Here is a 27137-nt window from a genome sequence, read left to right on the forward strand (position 1 = left end):
ATTGATAAGCACTTAACAAATACCATCATTATTATTAAGTGCTTAAAGCAGTGGCCGGCGCAGAGTACGCGTTCAATAAACATCACGAACAGGTGGATTGACGGGCAGGGTGACGAGGCCCCGACAGGCAGGAAGTGATGCAGCCGAGATGAGGGCGGAAGGGGCCGGGCGGTTGGACGCTCTGCCGGCGGGTCCCTCCTCGTTCTCCGGTTGAGGACGCATTTGCTGGACGCCCCCGCTCCCCGGCCAGGGGGGAAGGCAAGCTGGTGGCGGCCCCCCCGCTCACCACAGCCCCAGCCGTTATGTCGAAAGTGCGGCCGGCCGAGGACCGGCCCGGGTTTCCCTTGCCTGTGGGGCGGGGCGCCGGCTCCTCCACCGCGGGGACCATGGCGCAGTCCGGCAAGCTGCCGCGGGAGCAGAAGTATGACCGGCAGCTGAGGTGAGCCAGCCGCGGGAGGCCCCGACCCCAGCTCCCCGTTACGGGGGCGCGCTGGGGGTCTTTTGTTTTGTTGTCCGTCTCCCCCTTCTAGGCCGTGAGCTGGGACTGTCTCTATATATTGCCAACTTGTACTTCCCAAGCGCTTAGTATAGTGCTCTGCACACAGTAAACGCTCAATAAATACGATTGATTGATTGGGGGAGGCGGGGAGGGCCCCCTCCCTCCTTCCTCTCCATCCCCCCCCTTACCTCCTTCCCTTCCCCACAGCATCTGTATATAATAATAATAATAATAATGATGGCATTTATTAAGCGCTTACTATGTGCAAAGCACTGTTCTAAGCGCTGGGGGGGAGACAAGGTGATCAGGTTGTCCCACGTGGGGCTCACATTCTTAATCCCCATTTTACGGATGAGGTAACAGGCTCAGAGAAGTTAAGTGACTTGCCCAAGTCACACAGCAGATATGTGGTGGAGCAGGGATTCGAACCCATGACCTCTGACTCCAAAGCCCGAGCTCTTTCCACTGAGCCACGCTGCTTCTCTATATATGTTTGTACGGATTTATTACTCTATTTTACTTGTACATATTTATTCTACTTATTGTATTCTGTTAATATGTTTTGTTTTGTTCTCTGTCTCCCCCTTCTATTCATTCATTCAATCATATTTATTGAACGCTTAATATGATTGAATGAATGAATAGAAGGGGGAGACAGAGAACAAAACAAAACATATTAACAGAATACACTGTGTGCAGAGCACTGGACTAAGCGCTTGGGAAGTCCAAGTTGGCAACATCTAGAGATGGTCCCTACCCAACAGTGGGCTCACAGTCTAGAAGCGCTTAAGCGCTTAGTCCAGTGCTCTGCACACAGTAAGCACTCAATAAATATGATTGATTACCCATCCCTTCCTCACATCCCTAGAAGGGGCTTGTTCTCCACACACTGGAGGGACAGAACTACACACTGTATAGAATTCAATACAGGAAGCCTTCCCAAACTGAGCCCCCTCCTTCCTCTCCCCCTCCTCCCCCTCTCCATCCCCCCTGCCTTACCTCCTTCCCTTCCCCACAGCACCTGTATATATGTAACTATGTTTGTACGTATTTATTACTCTATTTTACTTGTACATATTTATTCTACTTATTGTTAATATGTTTTGTTTTGTTCTCTGTCTCCCCCTTCTATTCATTCATTCAATCATATTTATTGAGCGCTTACTGTGTGCAGAGCACTGGACTAAGCGCTTGGGAAGTCCAAGTTGGCAACATATAGAGACGGTCCCTACCCAACAGTGGGCTCACAGTCTAGAAGGGGGAGGCAGAGAACAAAACAAAATAAATAGAATAAATATGTACAAGTGAAATAAATAGAGTAATAAATACGTACAAACATAGTTACATATATACAGGTGCTGTGGGGAAGGGAAGGAGGTAAGGCGGGGAGGGGATGGAGAGGGGGAGGAGGGGGAGAGGAAGGAGGGGGCTCAGTTTGGGAAGGCCCCCTGTATTGAATTCTATACAGTGTGTAGTTATGTCGCTCCAGTGTGTAGAGAACAAGCCCCTTCTAGGGATGTGAAGAAGGGGTGGGTAATCAATCAATCAGTCGTATTTATTGAGCGCTTACTGTGTGCAGAGCACTGGACTAAGCGCTTCTAGACTGTGAGCCTACTGTTGGGTAGGGACCGTCTCTAGATGTTGCCAACTTGGACTTCCCAAGCGCCTAGTCCAGTGCTCTGCACACAGTAAGCGCTCAATAAATACGATTGAGTGAATGAATGAGGAGGCCCGAGCCGCCCTAAGGAGCGCCACCAGCCAGGCCCCTGCCTCCTACGTGAGCCGAGGGAGGCGGCCCGTTCCCTGCGCCCTCGGCCTTCCCTGCCAGGAGCGAGGCGAAGGAAATGGCCTCTCCGCCCGGTCGCCGGGCCTTCCTGCCGCCGACCAGGGCGGAGCGACTCTCGGCCCCTTTGGAAGCCCCTCTCATGATCCCCGGATTAACGGGTCGCCCCCGAGCTGCCAGGCACCACGTCCCCCTTCGGCTGTTTTCATTCAGTCGTATTTATTGAGTGCTTACTGTGTGCAGAGCACTGTACTAAGCGCTTGGGAAGTACAAATCCCCTCCGCGATCGCAGTCTGTGGCTTCTCTTTCCCCAAAAGGTTTCAAACTTCTCCTCCCGCCGCGGCCGTAGGACCCCCCCCCCCCCCCACAAAGGCCCTTCTAGACTGCGAGCCCACTGTTGGGTAGGGACCGTCTCTATATGTTGCCAACTTGGACTACCCAAGCGCTTAGTACAGTGCTCTGCACACAGTAAGCGCTCAATCATCATCAATCATATTTATTGAGCGCTTACTATGTGCAGAGCACTGTACTAAGCGTTTGGGAAGTACAAATTGGCAACATATACAGTCCCTACACAACAGTGGGCTCACAGTCTAAAAGAATAAATAAATATTTAATAAATAAATGCGATTGATTGGAGTTGGGGGGCAGGGAGGCACGGCCCTTCCCTCCAAGCCCCTGTCTGTTGGGATGGGGTCCCGAGGGTCAGTACCCTTGCCCCTAGCCTGGGTGTCATGGGTTCGAATCCCGCCTCTGCCATTTGTCAGCTGTGTGACCTTGGGCAAGCCACTTAACTTCTCTGTGCCTCAGTTACCTCATCTGTAAAATGGGGATTAAGACTGTGAGCCCCAAGTGGGACAATCTGATCACCTTGTATACCCCCCAGCGCTTAGAACAGTGCTTTGCACATAGTAAGCGCTTAATAAATGCCATTATTATTATTATTATCCTTTGTGTTTGTACTTTTGAATATTAAAGTACTCAATCAATCATATTTGTTGAGCGCTTACTGTGTGCAGAGCACTGTACTAAGCGCTTGGGAAGTACAAGTTGGCAACATAGAGACGGTCCCTACCCAACAGTGGGCTCACAGTCTAGAAGACTCGATTTGTGAAACTAGAAAGCAGTCATTCATGGTATTTCATCCTGACATGATCCTTCTAGACTGTGAGCCCCACTTCTAGACTGTGAGCCCACTGTTGGGTAGGGACCGTCTCTATATGTTGCCAACTTGGACTTCCCAAGCGCTTACTACAGTGCTGTGCACACAGTAAGCGCTCAATAAATGCGATTGAATGAATGAATGAATGATCATTTTAAAAAGATTCGTGGTATTTAAGTTTGTCTCATCGTATTTATTGAGCACTTACTGTGTGCAGAGCATTGTAATAATGACAGTAATTAATTGTAGTATTTGTTAAGTGCTTACTATGAGAAGCAGCGTGGTGCAGTGGACAGAACACGGGCCTGGGAGTCAGGAAGTCATGGGTTCTAATCCCGGCTCCACCACTTGTCTGCTGTGTGACCTTGGACAAGTCAGTTCACTTCTCTGGGCCTCAGTTACCTCGTCTGTAAAAAAAATGGGATTAAGTGTGTGATCCCAATGTGGAACAGGGACTATGTCCTACCTTATATCTACCCCAGTGCTTAGAAGACTGCTTGGCACATAATAAGTGCTTAACAAGTACCTTAATTATTATTATTACGTGTCCAGCACTGTACTAAGCACTGGGGTGGATACAAGCAAATTGGGTTGGATACAATCCCTGTTCCACATGGGGCTCACAGTCTCTATCCCCATTTTACAGATGAGGTAACTGAGGCACAGAGAAGCAAAGTGATTAGCCCAAAGTCACACAGCAGACAAGTGGCAGAGCCAGGATTAGAACCCATGACCTTCTGACTGCCAGGTCCATGCTCTATCCACTACGCCATGCTGCTTTTCCCCTAAGCGCTTGGGAGAGTACAGTATAACAATAAACGGACAAATTCCCTGTCTACAGTAAGCCTAATAGGGAAGCAGCATGGCTCAGTGGAAAGAGCCCGGGCTTTGGAGTCAGAGGTCATGAGTTCAAATCCCGGTTCTGCCACATGTCAGCTGTGTAACTTTGGGCAAGTCACTTAACTTCTCTGGGCCTCAGTTACCTCATCTGTAAAATGGGGATTAAAACTGTGAGCCCCTCATGGGACAACCTGATCACCTTGTAAACTCCCCAGCGCTTAGAACAGTGCTTTGCACATAGTAAGCGCTTAATAAATGCCATTATTATTATTATTAATAGTCTAGAAGGTGCTCACCAAGTGCCAAACACTGAACTAAACCCTGAGGTAGATACAAGATAATTGGGTTGGATACAGTTTCTGTGTCCACACAGGATCTCCCTGGATTCGCAGGTAGAACAGATATTTAATCCCCATTTTACAGATGAGAAAACGGAGGAATGGGATTTGACCAATCACGCAACAGGCAAGTGGCAAAGCTGGAATTAAAAGTCAGATCCCATTACCCCCCCCCCCCCCACCCCCCGGCCTGTGCTCTTTCTACTACCCTACACTGCCTCTCCTGCAACTTCTTGTCATATCTTGCCTGTCCTCAGTTATTTTCCTGCTCCCACTGTTTGTAATTTTTTTGTCTCTTGTCTCCATGAGATAATTAATGTTATTTTTTGAGTGCTTATTGTGTACAGAACACTGTATTAAGTACTTGGGAGAGCACATTAGAGTTGGTAGACATGATCTCTACCCTCAGAAAGTGTACACTCCAGTGGGGGAGACGGGTATTAAAGTAAATTTCATCTAGAGGATGCATAACTGTATATATGTTTGTACATATTTATTACTCTATTTTATTTGTACATATTTATTCTATTTATTTTATTTTGTTAATATGTTTTGTTGTCCATCTCCCACTTTTAGACTGTGAGCCCACTGTTGGGTAGGGACCGTCTCTATATGTTGCCAACTTGTACTTCCCAAGTGCTTAGTACAGTGCTGTACACTCAGTAAGTGCTCAATAAATACGATTGAATGAATGCATAAATAAATACGATTGAATGAATGAATGAATTTTGGGCAGGGACTGTGTCTACCAACCCTGTATTAATGTATTCTCCCAAGCGCTTAATACAGTACTCTGCACATAGTAAGTGCTCAATAAATATAATTGATTTTATTGGACCTGGCAGGATTTGATGAGTGACTGGATATGCTGTTTGAGTGGGAGAGAGCATTTGAGGTTAATGCCAAGGTTGCAGGCTTGTGAGGCAGGGAGGATAGTGATGTCAACAACGTTGGGAGAGTTGAGGAGAGGATTGTGAACTCCTTGAGGGACTCTCCAAAGTGCTTTGCCCCCATTAGGTGCTTAATAAACGCTACTAATTGATTGCCTTCGATTGCCCTTTCTTAGAGGTTGCCAAACTAGGTGGTGTGAGAGTGTGGCTCGCCAGGTTGTAAAGTGATGAAAGAGGCATGTATTCTTCCTGGTTCCTTTCCTCACACTCTGAGTTGCTTATTAGTCCTGCGGTGCAGGAAGGGAGCATCAGGAGAAGGTGCCTGGGATGCAGGTATGACCAGGAGTAGGGAAAGCTTAGCGTGTTGTTCCTTGAGAGTGAGGCTGTACCAGACTGCACTCTGATCCATTTTAACTTGCCATGTTGGCCATCCCTCTGATAAACAGCAGATGACCAGGAAGAGGACTGACACTGGGCAGTTTCTGGGAGCAGTGACTGGCAGACTTGGCTCCCTCTCAGCTACGTCTCTTGCCACTCCTCCGACCTCGCCTCTCCCAAGTTCTCCATGGCCCACTAGTTCTGACTGTTGCCCTTGCCACCTTTCCTGCCCCATGGCTCTGCCTCTTTCCCCCCCTTCCCTCTCCTCCCTGCCACCCTATGGCAAGCCCTTACACCACAGCAGTTGACGATCAGCTTCCTGTGACAAGTTACTGAATAGAGGCAGCGTGGCATGGTGGAAAGAGCATGGGATGGTGAGTCAGGGGACCTGGGTTCATTCATTCATTCAATCATAGTAACTGAGTGCTTGCTCTGTGCAGAGCACTGTACTAAGCACTTGGGAGAGTACAGTACAGCAATAAACATTCCCTGCCCACAGCAGACTTACAGTCTAGAGTGGGGAGACAGACATCAAGACAAATTAAAATTACAAATGTGTACATAAGTGCTATGGGGCCGCAGAGGGTGGGGGAGAGCAAAGGGAGCAAGTCAGGACGATGCAGAAGGGAGTGGGAGATGAGGAAAAGTGGCTTAGTCTGGGGAGGCCTCTTGGATGAGATATGCCTTCAATAAGGCTTTGAAGTAGGGGAGAGTATTTGTTGGATTAGAGGAGGGAGGGTGTTCCAGGCCAGAGGCAGGACGTGAGCTAGGAGTCGATGGCAAGAGACGTGAGACTGAGGCACAGTGAGAAGGTTAGCACCATTTATTCACTCATTCATTCATTCAACTGTATTTATTAAATGCTTACTGTGTGCAGGGCATTGTACTAAGCACTTGGGAAAGTACAGTATAACAATAAACAGTAACGTTCCCTGCCCACAGTGAGCTCACAGTCTGGTGGGGGGAGACAAATCAATACAAATAAATAAAATTACAGCTGTGTACATAAGTGCTGTGGGGCTGGGATCAGGGGAAGAGCAAAAGGAGCAAGTCAGGGCGACGCAGAAGGGAGTGGGGGATGAGGAAAAGTGGGCTTAGTCTGGGAAGGCCTCCTAGAGACGATGTACATCGATGTACGATGTACATATATACGATGTATATATGTATATATGTTTGTATATATTTATTACTCTATTTATTTATTTTACTTGTACATATCTATCCTATTTATTTTATTTCGTTAGTATGTTTGGTTTTGTTCTTTGTCTCCCCCTTTTAGACTATGAGCCCACTGTTGGGTAGGGACTGTCTCTATATGTTGCCAATTTGTATTTCCCAAGCGCTTAGTACAGTGCTCTGCACATAGTAAGCGCTCAATAAATACGATTGATGATGATGATGATGATGATGTACTGTCAACAAGGCTCTGAAGGTAAGGAGGGGAGAGTAACTGTCGATCAGGTTTGAGGAGAGAGGGCATTCCAGGCCGGAAGCAGGAGGTGGGCCAGGGGCCACTAGAGAAGCGAAGTGTGCAGCCTGGGTTGTAGGAGAGAAGTGAGGTGAGGTAGTTTGTTTTAATAATAATAATAATGATGGCATTTGCTAAGCACTTACTATGTGTAAAGCACTGTTCAAAGTGCTGGGGAGGATAGAAGGTGATCAGGTTGTCCCACGTGGGGCTCACAGTCTTAATCCCCATTTTACAGATGAGGGAACTGAGGCACAGAGAAGTTAAGTGACATGCCCAAAGTCACACAGCTGACAATGGGCAGAGCCGGGATTTAAACCCATGACCTCTGACTCCAAATCCCATGCGCTTTCCACTGAGCCAAGCTGCTTCTCTAGCTTTACTTCTATTTATTCTGATGACTTGACACCTGTCCACATGTTTTGTTGTCTGTCTCCCCCATCTAGACTGTGAGCCCATTGTTGGGTAGGCACCATCTCTATGTGTTGCCAACTTGTCCTTCCCAAGTGCTTAGTACAGTGCTCTGCACACAGTAAGTGCTCAATAAATACAGTTGAATGAATGAAAGGTATGAGGGGACAAGGTGATGGAGTGCTTTAAAGCCCATGGTGAGGAGTTCTTGTTTGATGCAGAGGTGGATGGGCAACCACTGGAGTTTTTTGAGGAGTGAGGTGACATGTCCTGAACATTTTTGTAGGAAAATGATCCCAGCTGCAGAGTGAAATATGGACTGGAGTAGGGAGAGACAGAGGGCTGGGCAGTCGGCAAGGAGGCTGATGCAGTAATCTAGGTGGAATAGGATGAGTGACAGAAGCAGCATGACCTAGTGGCAAGAGCATGGGATTGGGAGTGAGAGGTTGTGGCTTCTGATCCCACCTCTGCCACTTGTCTGCTGTGTGACCTTGGGCAAGTCACTTAACTTCTCTGTGCCTCAGTTACCTCATCTGCAAATGGGGGTTGAGACTTTGAGCCCCACGTGGGACAACCTGATCACTTTGTATCTACCCCAGCGCTTAGACCAGTGCTTGGCACAGAGTAAGCGCTTAAATACCATAACTATTAGAGAAGCAGCAAGGCTCAGTGGAAAGAGCACGGGCTTGGGAGTCAGAGGTCGTAGCTTCTGATCCGCCTCTGCCACTTGTCTGCTGTGTGACCTTGGGCAAGTCACTTAACTTCTCTGTGCCTCAGTTACCTCATCTGTAAAATGGGGGTTGAGACTTTGAGCCCCACGTGGGACAACCTGATTACTTTGTATCTACCCCATTGCTTAGAACAGTGCTTGGCACATAGTAAGTGCTTAACAAATACCATAACTAGTAGAGAAGTAGCGTGGCTCAGTGGAAAGAGCACGGGCTTGGGAGTCAGAGGTCATGGGTTCTAATCCCGGCTCCGTCACTTGTCAGCTGTGTGACCTTGGGCAAGTCACTTCTCTGTGCCTCAGTTACCTCAATAAAATGAGTATTAAGACAGTGAGCCCCACGTGGGACAACCTGATTACCTTGTATCTCCCCCAGTGCTTGGCACATAGTAAGCGCTTAACAAATACTATTATTATTATTATTATTGTTATTAATGTGGTAGCTGTTTGGATAGAGAGGAAAGGGTGGATTGTAGCGATGTTGTGAAGGTGGGACTGACAGGATTTAATGATGGATTGAATATGTGGGTTGAATGAGAGAGGAGTCAAGGATAATAATAATAATGGTATTTATTAAGCACTTACTATGTGCAAAGCACTGTTCTAAGCACTGGGGAGGTTACAAGGTGATCAGGTTATCCCACGGGGGGCTCACAGTCTTAATCCCCATTTTACAGATGAGGTCACTGAGGCACAGAGAAGTGAGTTGCCCAAAGTCACATAGCTGACAGTTGGTGGAGCCGGGATTTGAACCCCTAACCTCTGACTCCAAACCCCGGGCTCTTTCCACTGAGCCATGCTGCTTCTCTTATAACACCAAGGTTATGGGCTTATGAGACAGGAAGGATGGTGGTGCCGTCTACAGTGATAGGAAGGATGGGGAGGACAGGGTTTAGGTGGAAAGATAAGGAGCTCTGTTTTGGGCATGTTAAGTTTGAGGTGATGGGAGGACATCCAAGTAGAGATGTCTTGAAGGCAGGAGGAGATGCGAGGCTGGAGGGAGGGAGAGAGATCATGGCTGGAGATATAGATTTGGGGACCATCTGCATAGAGGTGGTAGTTGAAGCCATGGGAGTGAATGAGTTCTCCAAGGGAGAACCGAACCTTTAGGGACCCCTGTAGTTAGGGGGTGGGAGGCAGAGGAGAAACCCACAAAGGCGACTGAGAATGAAAGAGATAAGAGAAAGAGATGAGGAGAACCAGGGGAGGATAGAAGTGTGCGGACTGGGTTGTCAGGAGAGAGGTGAGGTGAATGAAGCCAAGGTTCTAGTGCAGTCTCCTCTGCTGACCTTCTTGATGACCTTTGGCAAGTTACCTCTGGGCCTCCATTTGCTCATCTGTAAAATGGGGATAAGATCCTTGCTTTCCCTCTCCCTTAGACTGAGCCCTGTGTGGGGCAAGGACTGTCTCATCTGATTATCTTGTATCTAGCCCAGCTCTTAGCACAATGCCTGGCACAGAGTAAACATTTATTAAATACCATCAGTGGTAGTGGGCGTGCTCCCTAAATTGTGCTTGCCTCAAGATGCTTTTTCAAGTGTTGAAAGTGTATTCCTTCTGCTTTTGACCTGTGTCAATGCCCTTCCTCCTGCCTGGAGCTCTCCCTCTTCTCCATCAGATCTACCAGATCACAGCTCTTCCCATCTTCAAAGCCCTTCTGAAATCCTTCCTGCTCCAGGTGCCATTCCTTACTGATTTGGTCTTCTCCCCAGTCATATCCTCCCACCTATCTTCTCAGCACTTACGCGCTCAGAATCTCCCAAAGAACTTTTGTACCTATTGACTTAAACACTCTACTGTTTAAGCACTTACTCATGCTATTAGTCATCTTTCCAATCTTCTCTTCTTCCTAACTCTTATTTATTTAGTGTCTGTCTCCCCATTAAGTTTCAAAGACTTAAAGGACATGTATTATATCTTCTCCTTCTGTTTGGTCTCACAAGCACTTAGTACACACAGTAGATGCTTGATAATCATTATAATTGTGGTGTTTGATAAGTGCTTACTGTGTTCCAGGAACTGTACTTAGCACTGGGGTGTATACAGACAAATCAGGTTAGGCACAGTCCCTGTCCCACCTGGGGCTCACAGTCTCAATCTCCATTTTACAGATGAGGTAATTGAGGCACAGAGAAGCAAAGTAACTTGCCCAACGTCACACAGCAGTTGTGGCAGAGCTGGGATTAGAACCCACTACTTTCTGACTGCCAGTCCCATGCTCTATCCTTTACGTCACTATTGGTTGATTACTTCTTTCACAGGTTGTGGGGTGATCATGGACAAGAGGCTTTGGAATCTGCTCATGTCTGCCTGATAAATGCAACAGCAACAGGAACGGAGATTCTTAAAAATTTAATCTTGCCAGGTAATACGTGTGAGTTCTATATGTGGTTAGTTTTACATTTCAAATTAGAAATATATGTTTTTGACATCTTTTGTTTTGTCTCCAAGGTATTGGCTCATACACAATTATTGATGGAAATCAAGTCAGCGGAGAAGATGTTGGAAATAAGTAGGTTTCATTCTTTCCAAGCTATGCATATTTAGAGGCATGTTTGTTTCAGATTTAAATTTCACTGATATCCCAAATCTTGGCAGTTGTGAAAAACTAGTTAACGATAAGCAATGTGTGTATAGATCTGAAGAAAATTATAAGTTTTAAAAATGGCTTTGTATGATGCTTTCAAGGTCAGTAGGTTTCAGCTTTCGCTGAATTGCCAAGGAAATCTAAACTTCATTTCTGGGAGGTAAGATTGGGGAATGGTAGGAAAGCTTTCACAGGCTTCAGTTGCTTCGTAAGGGCCAAGTCAAAGACACCTAGAGCCTAGTCCTCTTTGTATCTGATTTTTCCTATAATATCCAACATATGTGGTGGATAATTTAGTTTTGAGGATATGCTCCCCTAAAACAGCTCTCCCTCTGCCAATCAGCCAATCAGTGCTTCAAAGCAATTCTTGTCTGAGCTCTTTCCCTCCTACCTATCCTCACTCACTATCCTTTCACTACAACCCAGCCCATACACTTCACTCTTCTATAACCAACCTACTGACTGTGCCTCAATCTCATCTCCTTTGCCATTGGTCCTTTGCTCATCCCCTCCCTCCCCTTTCACATCTGACGTACCACCACTCTCCTCATCTTCAAAGTGTTACTAAAATTACACCTCCTCCAGGAAGCTTGCACTGAGTAACCTCTAATTTCCCCACCCTTTTCTCCCTCTTTTCTGTGTCACACAAACACTTGTATCCATACATCCTAAACACTTTGATACTCACCCCACCCCCAAAACACTCATGTCCATTTCCTTATATTGTGTTGCTTCCCCCAGCTGTAATTTATTTTATTGTGTCTCTCTCACTAGATTGTAAGCCCCTAACGGGCAGGCAACGTGTTTTCCAACTTTGCTGTATTGTTCCCTCCCAAGCGCTTAGTACTGTGCTGTGCACACACTGTGTTCAGTAAATACCATTGATTCTGGAGGAAAAGTTTCAATTTGGAATTCAATTTCTTCCTCTAGGAACCAGCAGAAATCCACGTTCTTGTCTGGAGTAAAGGAAGTCAATCAATCAGTGGTATTTATTGAGAGCTTACTGTGTGCAGAGCACTCTACTAAGCACTTGGGAGAGTACAATGCAATAGATAGACACAATCCATGCTCACAAGGAGCCTAGGGACTAGGGTGGCAGGGAGACAGACGTTAAAATAAGTTGTAGGTGAGTATATCCATAAATGCTGTGGAGCTAGGGGAGGGCTGACTATCATAGTGCTTTAAGGGGTACACACCCAGATGTATAGGTGATGCAGAAGTGAGGGTTTAGGGTAGGCCTCTTGGAAGAGATGTGATTTTAGAAGGATTTTGAAGATTGGGAAAGAAGTGGTCTGTCGGATGTGCAGGGGGAGGGAACTCCCAAGTCAGAGGGAGGATGTGGGCAAGAGGTCAGCAGTGAGAATATCGCGGTTCTGTTAGGGTCTTGGTGATAGAAGAGTGAAGTGTTATGTGCTGGGTCATAGTAGATCAAGGAGGAAAGATAGGAGGGGTAGAGCCAAATGAGTGCTTTAAAACCAACAGGAGTTTTTGTTGATGCTGAGGTGGGTGGACAACCATTGAAGGCTTTTGAGGAGAGGGAGATGTGGACTGAGTTCATTCATCATCATCATCATCATCATCATCATCATCAATCGTATTTATTGAGCGCTTACTGTGTGCAGAGCACTGTACTAAGTGCTTGGGAAGTACAAGTTGGCAACATATAGAGACAGTCCCTACCCAACAGTGGGATCACAGTCTAAAAGGGGGAGACAGAGAACAAAACCAAACATACTAAGAAAATAAAATAAATAGAATAGATATGTACAAGTAAAATAAATAAATAAATAAATAGAGTAATAAATATGTACAAACATATATACATATATACAGGTGCTGTGGGGAAGGGAAGGAGGTAAGATGGGGGGATGGAGAGGGGGACGAGGGGGAGAGAAAGGAAGGGGTATTTCAGTAGTTTTTATTGTGCAGTTACTGTGTGCAGAGCACTCTACTAAGCTCTTGGAAAGTACAATTCAGCAACAAATAGAGACAATCCCTGCCCACAACGGTTATTTTTTTTTAGAACAATGTTCTGGGCAGGAGAACAAAGTAGGAACTGGAGAGGGGAGAGACGGGAGGCAGGGAGGTCAACGAAGAGGCTGTTGCAGTAGTCAAGGTGGGATGTAAGTGCTTGGATCAGTGTGCTAGCAGTTTGGGTGGAAAGGAAGGGGTGGATTTTAGAAATGTTCAAGTATTGCTGACAGGATTTGGTGACAGACTGAATGTGCGGGTTAAATGAAAGGGATGAGTCAGATAATGCCGTTGTTACGGGCTTGTGAGACGAAAGTGTTGGTGTTGTGTACGGTAAAGGGAAAGTCTGGGGGAGGACAGGGTTTGGGTGGAAAGGTAAGAAGTTTGGTTTTAGACATGAATCACATAATTCTCTTTTATTGTTGTCCTTCTTCCCCTTTTACTAACTGTCCCTTTCCTCTTATTTGTTTCCTTCTCTCCTCATCTTCCTTTTCCTCTGTCCTCCTAGTTCTATATAATAATAATAATAATAATGATGGCATTTGTTAAGCGCTTACTATGTGCAAAGCACTGTTCTAAGTGCTGGGGGGGATACAAGGTGATCAGGTTGTCCCACGTGGGGCTCACAGTCTTAATCCCCATTTTACGGATGAGGGAACTGAGGCTCAGAGAAGTTAAGTGACTTGCCCAAGATCACACAGCAGACATATGGGGGAACTGGGATTAGAACCAATGACCTCTGACTCCCAAGCCCGTGCTTTTTCCATCGAGCCATGCTGCTTCTCTATATGTTTATTTTTTCCTTTTATCTGTTTGGGCCCTTTTTTTTTTGTCTCACTGTCTATCTTTGCATTTCCATCTACCTATTTCTGTGGGTCTGTACATTTATTGGGCCAGCTTCCCTCTCTTTTTCTCTGTCACCTCTTTCCCTCTCTTAACCTTTTTCTCTGTCACCCTGCTTTCAACTCCATATCCTGTTTGGCAGAATACAGCCTTAGGGCGGTATTTTCCTCAGGAAAATGTTGAACTGGTCAGCATGTGTTTGCCTCTCGGTCGCAGGCCCAGTCCACTCCCATTGGTCAGTGGGATCCTGCAGAGCACGTCTGAGGAGACCGAGCACTCTGCCTGCTTCTTCAAAAGAGGCCAGGGTAGTTGGCTTACAATTATATGTAGTTTTGATATAAGATTACCATCCCTTCCTTGTGAAAGTTGTCGTCAATTACATATACTGTATTTTGCACTACAGTGAAACTTCTTGGGGTTAATTTGTTTTTCTTTATCTGTCATCTTTAGTTTTTTTCTTCAAAGAAGCAGTATTGGCAAGGTAAGACCCCAGTCTTTGATCAGTGTGATATCCAGTTATCTGTTTTCTCTTGATTGAAACCCTTTGACTCTCAAGGACCTTTGCACTAGTTTGAAAGGAAGAAAATGGAATCACAGCACATTTATGAATTAACGAGGGCAAAGAGATTTGAAGATCAAAAAATTTCCATATTACCTCTTGGTAGGGATTTGGGGATTGGTTTTTCAAAATACACTGTATGTTTCTTCAGTGCGGCAGAGGTTTCTAAATTTTTATACTATGGGTCAATTGCCAGTTTGAAATGTGGATTTAAAGAGAGATGATCCCAGCTCCATAATGACATATTAATAACTTCATAGGGGAAGTATTGCATCATAGGAATATCATTCAGTAGTGTTTGCTGAGCCCCTCAGAGCCTGGGCTAGTACAATAAAGGTAAAATCCTTGGTCCAGGTCCCCAAGGAGCTTACAATATAATGAAGAGGCCAGACGGAAAAATTGGTTACAATGAGTGGGAGCCAAAAGAAAGGTAAGGATACAACTAGAGTAGCAAGATTAAGAAAAGATAGATTAAGGAATAACTGAATGAATAAATGTAGAATATGTAGATTGACATAAATATGAGTCCTAAGGATACCTCTCTGTTCATGTGTGTGCGAAAGTAGATTTTTAGATGACATCATTTGGGGTGGTGGACTTTAATTGGGGAAGGTTTCCAGGAGGAGGTGGGATTTCAGGAGGGTTTGAAGCTGGGTAGAGTTGTGGTCTGGCGGATTTGGAGGAGGAGAGAGTCCAAGGCATGGAGAAGGGTGTGAGCCCGGGGCTGAATGTGGGCGTGGCAAGAGTGAGGCCCATTGAGAGGTTGAAAGTGCGAGGTGGGGAGGAGCAGGTGGTGAGAGTAGATCTGCTGGTGGACACCTTTGAAGCCAGTGGTCCAGAGTTTCTGGTTTGATGCGGAGAGAGATGGATAACTTGAGGTATTGAGAAGTGCGTGCCAAAGACGATTTAGAAAAATGAGCCAGGTGGGATAGTGTAGCAGAGACCGAGAAGGGGAGAAGGCAGAAGCAGGGAGGTCTGCCAGTGAGAAGTCTGTAGTCAGGAGATGATGAAAACCTGGGACCAGTGTGGTGGCCATTTGGGTGGGGAGGGCAAGAAATATCATGGAGGAAAAACTGGCAGGATTTAATGGAAGCCAAATGTGGAAGTTGAAAGACAGTGAGGAGTAGATGACACCAAGGTTCTGAGCACCTAGAATGGGGAGGTTGGTGGGGACCTCCACTGAGATGGGAAATTTAGGAGGAGGACTGAATTTCTATAGGAGGTGAACTGCAAATAAGATGAATAAAGCAGGAAAATGGCATTTTAAGTTGTTAGCATTGTAACTGGATATTGTCTAACTCAGATGCTTTATATGTTTCAAAACAGAATCGGGCTCAGGCAGTCATGGAACTGTTGCAAGAGTTAAATAGTGATGTCTCCGGAAATTTTGTGGAAGAGGTACAAACCCCTTTGAATAGCACCAGCTCTGAAGTCAACCAGTTATCCATTTCCAAAGCTGTCTAGACTGCTCTAGGCATGCAGAGTTGAAACTTGGAAATTTGTGCAGTGGGTAATTGTTGGAGTTACAGGATCTAGGATTTTGCATTTTAATCCTGAGGGGTCATTTATACGAATTAACTATACTTTAGGATATCTGCAGTGCTGTGTTTTCCCCAAAATCATTTAAAATTATTTTTGCTTTTCTAAATGTGAATGTGAAATGAAATTTTTCCCCCCTTCTTTTCTTTAGAGCCCAGAAAAACTTCTGGACAGCAATTCTGCATTTTTCTGTAGTTTTAACATTGTGGTTGCAACTCAACTTTCAGAAAGGTAAATTTCCACAATGCCGTGTGTCATAAACTGCCCTGTGAATGGCAATTAAGTCCTTGATGGTGACAGCCAGGGAAAGGGGAAGGATTTACTCAAGGAAAACCAGACAGACATTGCCCGGAGCCCCTACTGTCCCAACCTACCCTTGGCCTGGGTAGCTTCTTCCCATCTCTGAGTCTGTTGTCTTTTTTCAATAATAGAACATTTCACTGCCTGGAACATTTTCTCCTGCTTGGAACGCCCTCACCCTTGACATTCGGCAGAGCCCTACTGAAATCCTATCTCCTCCAGAAAGCCTTCCTTGACAAATCTGTTATTTCCCTGCTTACTGTGTCACCTATGTTCTTGAGTCTTTACTCCCTTTGTACTTAGATACTCGCCACCTCCACTCCTGCAGCACTTATATACAGATCCTTATACTCACTTCCTCAGAGAAGCAGCGTGGCTTAGTGGAAAGAGCCCAGGCTTGGGAGTCAGAGGTCGTGGGTTCTAATCCCGCCTCTGCCACTTGTCTGCTGTGTGACCTTGGGCAAGTCACTTAATTTCTCTGTAAAATGGGGACGAAAAGTGTGAGCCCCACATGGGATAACCTGATTACCCTGTATCTCCCCCAGTGCTTAGAACAATGTTTGGCACATAGTAAGTGCTTAACAAATACTATTATTATTATTCTTATTATTACGTTCAATTCATTTTCATGTCGGTCTCTCCCACTGGATTGGAAGCCCATTGAGGGCAAGGACCACAGAAGTTTTGCTCTCCCGAGCACTTGGTACAGTGGCCTTCACAGAGTAAACGCTCAGTAAACACCATTGAGTGATTGGGTGGGCCAGTCAAGACAGGCTCATCAAGACAGGCTAGGGGGCCTTCTGGACTCTGGTAACTTAGGCCACCTCCTCCTTGTTCTGATAGAGAAAGGGGTTGTTATTTCTTTTAAGTGTACAAGATTGTGTTTATCAATAGCACTTGTTGCTGTTTCTTTTTCCTGTAGACATAGAAATTTCCATAAGTAGGTATAAAATAATGAACTACATTTTCATAGGACATTATTCTGGCCTTGTTTAGTGGAAGCAGTTCCATCTTTCATTCGAGTCACGGTTAGGTCTCCTATAGTGTGTGTTTTCACTATGTGTTTTGGGTACAGTGCCATCAGATAGTTGGAGAATATTCTTCTGATGGGGTATATGTGTTTGGCTAGGACATATGTTGTCAGGAGAAACAGTTGTGTACATGGGCAGGTTGCAGATCAAGGCGTACATACTGTAACATGAGTTTTCCTTATCACGGGATTTGTCAGGAGAACTGCATTCTAGGAGAACTCAGTGGAAAATCAGTCAGTGGTATTCATTGAGCACCTACTATGCCCAGACCACTCTATTGAGCGCTTAGGAGAGTACAGTAGAAGTGAAAGACAATCCCTGCCCTCAAGGTGCTTATACTGTAATGGGGGAGGTGGACACAAAATTATTTACAGTCAAGAGGAAAAACAGAATGGAAGGTTAGAGATAGGTGAATGAACAGCTTGAACACTACAGCGCGTATTTGTTGGGTTTTCAGTGTTGGTTTATTTTGTTTTCTTTTACAGTACATTACTGCATTTAGCTGAAATTCTGTGGAATGCCTGCATCCCCTTCTTAGTCTGTAGGACGTATGGACTAATTGGATATATGAGGATTGTTATAAAAGAACATCCAGGTAAAAAACAAAATCAACTCCTCTAGTTTTATTTTCTAATGTTTATGAATTTACCAGAATTTAGGTGAGTTTTAACCATATTATCAACATTAAACCCTAGGGAAGCAACATAACCTGGAGGAGGGAGCTTGGGACTGGGAGTCAGGAGATTCAGGTTCTAGTCCCAACTATACCATTACCCTGCTGTATGACCTTGGACAAGTTACGGAACCTCACTGGGCTTCAGTTTCCTCCTCTGTGAAATGGGGATAAGACCATACATAAGCCCATTGTGAGACAGGGACTGTGTCTGATTTGATAACCTTGTATTTCCCTATCCCCATGCCTAGTACAAAATAAGCACTTAATAAATGCGATTATTTTTGGTCAACATTACGGAGTGTTTGACACACAAATCTTTGGGGTTTATATAGTTTGATTAAACTTAACTACTGCTTCCTAGGAATTTAAGCTTTTTACTTTCAGTAACCTGAAAGATGCTTTGTTCCCAGAAAAATGTTTAAAAATTAAAATTTTGTTGTTGCTTCTCTTCTGTTAAACTGCAGTTTGTTTTTGAACTTGGTGTAGTCACAGCATATGGGCATGCACATATTCTTAATAAGAGAAGAGGAGTTGATTTCTCATGATCAACCTTATTTCAGGCTGTATGTGGGAGGAATAAAGGACTATCTATCCTCTTAAAAAGCCAACCACTCTGGTCTGGTGGTGTATACAGGTTTCTTCTCCTTTTGTATGTTTAAATACTGTATTGATTTGACAGTTATAGAATCCCATCCAGACAATGCGTTAGAAGACCTAAGGCTGGATAAGCCATTTCCTGAGCTGAGAGATCATATTCAGTCTTATGACTTGGACTCTATGGAAAGAAAGGTTGGCATTATTATTCTATTTTGCTCTCAAGAGAAACTAAAACTAATGGTTTTTTAAAGAGGATTTTGGGTTGGATTGCTAAATTTTCCTGGAAGGTGGCTTTCTGTGAGCGACTGTGGTTTGTGTCAGTTGAGTACATTGAGGTTTGCCAGAGGGGCAGTGGAGTACTCCTGGGATTTTGTAGTAGCAGAACTCTCCTTTGGTTTGAAGGTAATGCTGCTGTCGGTTGTGAGTTCTAATCCTGACTCTTCCACTTGTCTACTTTGTGACCTTGAGCAAGTCTGTGAGCCCCATGTGGGACAGGAACTGTGTCCAACCCGATTTGCTTGTTTCCACCTCAACACTTAGTCCAGTGCCTGGCACATAGTAAGCGCTGAACAAATACCATAATTATTATTATTATGATTATTATTATCGGTGTGTGTGTGTGTGTATGTTTGTGAGAGAGAGAATATGAAGAGAATATCACTTGCACACTGGGCCCAGGTAAATACAGTCGGGCCCCTTTTCTAGCTCCTTACCATGTGGGTGAGCATGGCTCAGACACCAGTAGTTAAGAGAGAAATTTCAGTGTGTCCTGCCACCAGTGGGGCCTTGCCTGAGTTGTGTTTGCGGTAATGGTGATGGTTTGCTCTGAGCCCTCCAGACTCTCTCCTGGGCCCAGTGATATGCATTGCGTCACTGAGAGGCATAGTTAGGGATGGGCTGGGGAATGGGACACAGCACACAGTTTCCCAGTTTCCATGTTTCGAATCTATCCTTCAAGGTCGTGTGAATTTTGCAGTTATATCACCTAGTAACTAAATACTTGATAAGTACTATAATGATTACTCTATGAACTTTTATGTTCTCTCCTGGGAAGTCATGTGAATTCAAATGAAAATCACCAAGGGCTATTGGAGGTTTGGGAAAACGTGCTGTTGGAGCACTGGACTGGGGGCCAAGATGTGTCTGGAATTGAGAGAGTTCAAGTGTTTTCCTCACTGATTCACATGTGCCCTATGGAAAGTCACTCTGCCATTCCACTCGGTTGACCCTTTTGGAAAATACGGATAAAAATGCCTAGCAGTACTTTACAGACAAATTATGGTCTCTTAAAAATACCTAAGAAACTCTTTGAACTCAGAAAAATGCACATGAAAGCTAGCATTATTTTGGAAGTATGGGGTAGGATGCAAATGAACCAGGGAAAAATGACTTGCTTGCTTTTACTGGACTTTATGACTTGCTTATTACATTGCTTTTAGGACCATAGTCACACTCCTTGGATTGTGATCATAGCTAAGTATCTTGACCAGTGGACCAGGGAGGTATGTCCTTTTATACCTGTCTATTGTAATATTTTTCCATTTGTTCGAAAGCATTTTGCAAAGTTCTATGGGATTTTCCTCTCTCTTTTTTTTTTAAGGGATTTTGCTTTTAGTGTTTTCATCCAATGGTCCCTTTTAAGAAGTAGATTTTGGTTTTTGAGAAGCAGTGTGGCCCTGTGAAAAGAGCCAGGGCCTGGGAATCAGAGGACCTGAGTTCTAATCCCTCTCTGCCACCCACTTGCTCTGTGACCTTGGGCAACTCACTTCACTTTTCTGGTCCTCAGTGTCCACATCTGTAAAATGGGAATTTAAATTCCTTTTCTCTGACCTCTTTAAGGCTGTGAGCCACCTTTGGGGCAGGGACTATGTCCAACCGAACTATCTTGTATCTCCCCCAGAGCTTAGTACAGTGCTTGGCACGTAGTACGTGCTTAACAAATATCACTACTGTAATCATTATTAGTCATTATTATTATTAGTCATTAATCATTATTAGAGAAGCAGCGTGGCTTAGTGGAAAGAGCACAGGCTTGGGAGTCAGAGGTTGTGGGTTCTAATCCTGGCTCTGCCACTTATCAGCTGCGTGACTTTGGGCAAGTCACTTCTCTGTGCCTCAGTTACCTCATCTGTAAAATGGGGATTAAGACTGTGAGCCCCACATGGGACAAACTGATTACCTTGTATTTACCCCAGTGCTTACAACAGTGCTTGGCACATAGTAAGCGCTTAACAAATACCATCATTATGATTATTATTAGTCCCCAAAAAGTACTAGTAGAAGAGATGATGAGCCTGCATGAATGTAAATTCTGAAGATTCATTCATTCAGTCATATTTATTGAGTGCTTACTGTGTGCAGAGCACTGTACTAAGTGCTTGGGAAGTACAAGTTGGCAACATATAGAGATGGTCCCTACCCAACAACGGGCTCACAGTCTGGGGAATGGCTGACAGAGGACTTGACCTGCTTATGTTAAAAATGACCCTTTCAGTTTCATCCCATGGTTTCTTGGTTTTTGAAAAACAATGGCCCATGTTTACCATGAAATCACTTACGTGGGCTATAGAAATTGGGAAGATTTGTGTTCTGAATTCTGAGATGTTTTGAGTTCGTATAATTTTATGTTTGGTTTTTCTTTCAAACAATGCATGTAGAAGAATGGCCAGATGCCTAAAACCTACAAGGAAAAAGAAGCCTTCAGAGATTTGATCAGACGAGGTAATAATGTACACGGGATCTGTAGATGCAGATGGTGCTGATTGGAAAGAGCTGTGCTCAAGCCCCTTTTTGTTGTGGCTGGGCTGTGGCCTGAAGCAAAGAAAAACAGTTGCCTAAAAGTTTGCAGCTTTTAATGACCTTACCCGATGGGGAGAGGAAGTATGATTTTCCACAAATCATCTTTTGTACGAATTTGACTGTGGTTTCAGTGCCATGACCCCATAGAGCATTTAGTTATGTCCATTTAGAGGGCCCAGAAAAATCCTCAAACACCGACTTAGGAGAATGCAAGATGGGAGGAAAAGAGGTAAGGTGACTAGGAAATAATCCTCTCCTTGTGTACCAAACAGGGATTCTAAAAAATGACAGTGGAATTGCAGAAGATGAAGAAAACTTTGAAGAGGCTATTAAAAATGTGAACACAGCATTGGGTACGACTAAGGTAATAAAAATAGAGCAGAAGTGATTTCATTTTATAATCAGTCAGTCTGGTATTTATTGAGCACTTACTGTGTGCAGAGCACTGGACTAAGCACCTGGGAGAGTACACTCCAGCAGAGTTGGCAGACCTGTTGCTTGCCCACAAGGAGCTTAGCAAGGAAAGCTGAATTTTCAAGCCTCTTCGTCAGAGTGACAGTTGCTGATAGGTATTTGGAGTCTTCAGACTGGATCCCTGTTCTAAGGAGGCTCATTATAGGCTGCGTCATCGGCAAACACTGCTCTGGCTAGAACCCTGTCTACTTGTTTTGTTTTGTTGTCAGTCTCCCCCTTCTAGACTGTGAGCCCGACTGTCTCTATATGTTGCCTATTTGTACTTCCCAAGCACTTAGTACAGTGCTCTGCACACAGTAAGCGCTCAATAAATGTGATTGAATGAATGAACCCTGGTTTTGTAAGTTAGCCAGAAATTGGTTGAGGGCTGTGTGGATTCCCTGTGGTGGGGACCCAACGCTGAAAAAGTTTAGCTTTCCAAGCCACAGCCCTTATGAGTGACTTGATTGTCACGTGCCATGATCCTCAAACCCAAACTGCAGCCAGCATATTAGGGCTTCTAGCCCTTCCCACCATCGAGCTGGGTCCAGATGGAGTTGCTTAATCAATGTAAAGTCACAGGTGTTAGACTAAATTCCAATTTTTCAATGGCCATTTATCCCAAAGCATTAGTCCTGTTTATGTTTTAAAATGACACTTCTGTTGCTGTTCTGTCCATTAGTGTGTGGCTGACCTGCAGTCTTGGTGCTCCACACAATGGAGTCTGCACAGGCTGGGTGCCTCCCTCCCTCCCCGCCAACAACCTACAGGTCATGAGCCCTTGGGGCCTGATCAGGCCAGCGCAGAGCCAAATTCGATAAGGTTTTAATACCAAATTTAGATCTTGGGTTTTTTAATTGTGATTTTCTTTTGTTTGTATTTATTTATTATTATTGGAAAAGCTCAGAGACACTGCTCTTTGGATTGAAACCTGACACCAGATTCTGCCTGCAAAGATGCCTTGGATGTGGTGGTGTCCTTGATAATAATAATAATAATTTTGGTATTTGTTAAGCGCTTACTATGTGCAAAGCACTGTTCTAAGCGCTGGGGAGGAAACAGGGTGATCAGGTTGTCCCATGTCGGGCTCACAATCTTAATCCCCATTTTCCAGATGAGATAACTGAAGCCCAGAGAAGTGAAGTGACTTGCCCAAAGTCACACAGCTGACAAGCGGCGGAGCTGGGATTTGAACCCATGACCTCTGACTCCAAAGCCCGGGCTTTTTCCACTGAGCCACGCTGCTTCCCTCACTCTTTGTAGAGAAGCAATGTGGCCTAGTGGAAAGAGTATGGGCTTGGGCGTCAGAGGTCCTGCGTTGTAATCCCACTGTGCCAGTTGCTTGCTGTGTGGCTCTGGGTGACTTCTCTGTGAGGATCAGTTTCCTCATCCATAGAATGGGGATTGTCAATCTGTTCCCTCTCCCCCATGGACTGTGAGCCCAATGTGGGACAGGGACTGTGTCAGTTCTGCTTATACTATATCTACTTTGGGGCTTAGTTCAGTGCGTGGCATATAGTAAGAACTTAACCAATACCACAGTAATAAGAATAATAATAATTATCATTATTATTATTGTTATTAGTAGCAGCAGCAGCAGCACACTGCCTGGATAACTGGATCAAATTATATTCTTGGGTCTAGACAGCCAGTGACAATCTTGGCTCATGAACAGGACTCTCCTGAAGTAAAACTAATCCAAGAATTCAGCCCCCCTCAAGTTGCGGTGGCCCTGAGTGTAATATGTTTCCTGCTAGGTTGTGTTTGAGCGTCCTGGACCAAGACGCCAGTATGCAATTATTTCTGGGGTCACTGAGGTGGAGAAGCTTGTCAAAGGCCAAAAAATTGGTCTTGCATGAGCCTCCTATTTCTTTTCAGCTCCTGAAGTTTCGCTAGGTAAAATTAGATGAAGTACGATTTAACCTTAGGTGCACCACTAATAATCGATGTTTAGCTAATGCAGGCCAGTTGGTGCTGGGGAAGGTAGGGAAGTAGAATTACTCTCTCCTTTTTTGGGCCCCTCCCCATCCCTCACCCCTACCTTTGTTGAATGAAAGGATCAAAGAGATTAGGATTGCACAAAGTATTATACTTGCAAGACTGCATCTTTGTGGAAATAATTCAGTACATTCAACATAGAAGAATTCTTGCATGTGAAATTGAAATGAATTCTCCCTTACTTTACAGATTCCAAGCAGTATTGAAGACATATTTAATGATGATCATTGCTTAACTATTACAAAGCAGGTAATACAAATTGTGAAATCTTCCTGACCTTATGTTGAAGTCAGTGTTGCCCAAAATGGTGTGTTTCAGAATAGAATGTCAATTTTAATGGTGTGGGGATTTTTTTTTGTTATTTTTGCCTATAGACTCCATCCTTTTGGATTTTAGCTCGAGCTGTGAAGGAGTTTGTGGCTAAAGAAGGTCAAGGAACTTTACCTGTTCGAGGCACAATTCCTGATATGACCTCTGATTCTGACAAATTTATCAAATTGCAAAATGTGTAAGTAACCATTCTGTTGCTGTGTGTGGCCATGGGAACTGTTAACTTCTGGGAATATTTCCCCCTTTTCAAGGCAGAGGACAACAATGACAAGAATAACCTGCCCTTTCTTCCCTCAGTGTCTGAGCAGAATGTAGGAGGTGTTCTGCATTTCTAAGAAGAAAGACTCAACAGTTGTTTGAGGAAGGACAGTACAAGTTGTCAAGCATTAATGAATAATGTAGATTCAGTGACAGTAGACAGGAAAGGAGTTGTTTCAAACGTTGCAAGTATGTCTGTATACTATTTTCTCAGCTATTGGTGTAAGATTCCTCTTGAAAGTTGTTTCACTTTGAGGGAGCCACAAGTGAGAGCTGCCTGCATCCTACATGTGAATATTATTTTAGGGCAAGTAACTCATTAGATTTTGTGACACCAAATCATGTTTTCTTTGTGCTTTGTGGAGGCTGTATATAGACTAAAAATATCTAAGCTTTAAGATTCATTTTCTCTTTGTTGAGCCTCTCCGAATAACTTTTCTTCAAATTCGCAAGCCCGGTCACTTTACCAGCAGCAGTGGATCAGTCCACAACATTGATGCAGAGTGCTGAATCAGTCAGTCAGTCATTTATTCCATCAGTGATATTAATAATAGTGATACTATTATTATTGTTATTATTATGGTATTTGTTAAGTGCTTATTATGTGCCAGGCACTATTCTAAGCACTGGGGTAGATACAAGTTAATCAGGTTGGACACAGCCCCATCCCACATTGGACTCATCTGCAAAAAATTCCCATTTTTTGCAGATGAGGGAAATGTGGCCCAGAGAAGTTAAGTGACTTGCCCAAGGTCACACAGCAGACGTGTGGCAGAGCTGGGATTAGAATCCAGGTCCTTCTGACTCCTAGGCCTGTGCTCTACCCACTAAGCCACACTGCTTCTTTATTGAGTGCTTAATGTGTGCAGAGCACTGTGCTAGGTGCATGTGAGAGAGCAGGAGAAACAAGATATACACATTCCCAGCCCCCTGGGAGCTCACGCTGTAATTGGGGGAGGGAGATAAAACTGCAAGCAGCCCTTTGATGCTGCTCCTGGCCTCTGGGCTGTTTAGTGACTGAACAGTTCAGGAGCAGCATGTACCTTCTCTTCTCAAAGATTTTTGTGGTGGAGGAGATTTCACATCCTCTCTCGGTTGTCTGGGGTCAGGGTTGTGCCAGGCTGGCAGACGGGACATTCTGCTGTAGGTCCATCCAAGTTCTTTCCTGCTTTTGTTTAAAGTTCATTCTGGGTATGTGGAGAACAGCTCGCTAGTCTCTACCTCATGACAACCTTTCTTGGGTTTGAAGATAGTTCACCCCTCAGCTTTCTCTTTCTGAGGCTCAACAACCAATTCCTATGTGATTCCCTCATGGGATCTCTTGTCCACTACCTCAGTTATTTTCATAGTCCTTTCTGGGTCCTCTAGGTTCTCCATAGCCCTTTGGAAGTTCAGTGATTTAAACCAGAAGCACTTTTCATTCATCCCTGCACTTGGTGCTCGGCAGAGGTGCCAACTTTTCGTTTTGAGTGTGGGAGTGAAAAGAGGGCAGGGATCTTAGGGATGGGAGGGTTGGGGATTGGGAAGGAACAGGCTTCAAAGAGCTAACTCAACCCCCATTTTGGGCCTTCTCAGCCCCAATTAGAAATGATGATAATGGGATTACCTAAGTGCTTACTTGGTGTTAAACACTGGGGTACATGCAAAATAATCAGATTGAACACAGTCCTTTTCCTACATGGGCTCCGCAGGCTGAAAGAGAGGGAGAATGGATGTTTTATCCCCTTTTGTAGGTGAGGGGACTGAGGCCCAGAGAAGTGAAGTGGCTGCCCAAGATCACACACCAGGCAAGTTGGTGGAGCCATGATTAGAACTCAGATTTCCTGATGCCCAAAGCCCATGATCTTTCCACTAGGTCACCCTGGCTCTCTGGTCTTATTGGAGACTTGGGATGAGCAAGTCTAGGAGTCCAGCTCACCCAGCTGTGGGGGTCATCATTCCCGTGGGCCCTGTGGAGTGGGCATCTCTCATGCTCAGCATGAAGCAAATGCTCAGGAATTCTTTCCCAGTGCCTAGGACAGTGCTCTGCACACAGTAAGCGCTTAATGAATACTGTTAGTACTACATGTAGTACACAAAGTTGCTTCAGACTCGGAGGAGCCCCTTGTTATGGAAAACTCAGGTTTCAGTACCCCCACTGCAATGCCACGTTCCTTCTCAAACTGTTCCTTCCAACATTGCATCATGTTGCCATCATGGCAGATGCATGTTGTCAGACGAATGTTCCCTAATTCCTCTCAGCATCTGAGCCAAAATGCACAATGCAACCACACGTGCCGGGAGAACTGACTGTAGATTCTGCTTTGGTATAGGTTCAGGGGCTCTGTATGGCTATGAGATTGGCAGCAGATAGGTTAGTCAAATACAATTTTGATTGTGAAAAGTAATTTGACACTTAAAAAGATTTCACGGGCAAAGATAATGATTTAAATACTCTTGTGAGTGTATTGGTAATTCTTTTAGAGCACATCCTCCCCCTCCCCCCTCCCCCCCAAACCTGACTCACACCTTCCTGCAAGGGGTGGGGTGAAACAGGAAGGGAGGCCCGCTGAGACTGGGCCATCAGTGTTGAAGGCTGCTGATCAAAGAACTATCTATGGTGTTCGACAGGGTGGATGGGGCCAGTGGGACTCCTGAAAATGTGCTGGGCAATGTGGGCAGCGAAGGCAGTGGTGGCTACCAGGGCAACTGCCTGCTGGG

General features: G+C 44.8%; 1 protein-coding gene across 1 annotated transcript in view; it reads left to right on the top strand.

Annotated features, from left to right (window-relative positions):
• The first annotated feature begins 203 nt into the window (after positions 1-203).
• The window catches only part of NAE1 (NEDD8 activating enzyme E1 subunit 1), a 47488-nt gene continuing 20554 nt past the window's right edge, over positions 204-27137 (top strand). The window contains exons 1-13 of the mRNA XM_038772754.1: positions 204-439; positions 10758-10861; positions 10948-11008; positions 14348-14378; positions 15783-15854; positions 16147-16226; positions 17812-17921; positions 18682-18791; positions 20039-20101; positions 21257-21320; positions 21671-21762; positions 24039-24098; positions 24224-24357. Coding sequence (XP_038628682.1) covers positions 303-439; positions 10758-10861; positions 10948-11008; positions 14348-14378; positions 15783-15854; positions 16147-16226; positions 17812-17921; positions 18682-18791; positions 20039-20101; positions 21257-21320; positions 21671-21762; positions 24039-24098; positions 24224-24357 — 1118 coding nt within the window. The 5' untranslated portion in view covers positions 204-302. The remainder of the gene's footprint in view (positions 440-10757; positions 10862-10947; positions 11009-14347; positions 14379-15782; positions 15855-16146; positions 16227-17811; positions 17922-18681; positions 18792-20038; positions 20102-21256; positions 21321-21670; positions 21763-24038; positions 24099-24223; positions 24358-27137) is intronic.

The sequence above is a fragment of the Tachyglossus aculeatus genome, chromosome X1 (assembly GCF_015852505.1).
Source record: "Tachyglossus aculeatus isolate mTacAcu1 chromosome X1, mTacAcu1.pri, whole genome shotgun sequence".
NCBI classification, from domain to species: Eukaryota; Metazoa; Chordata; class Mammalia; order Monotremata; family Tachyglossidae; genus Tachyglossus; species Tachyglossus aculeatus.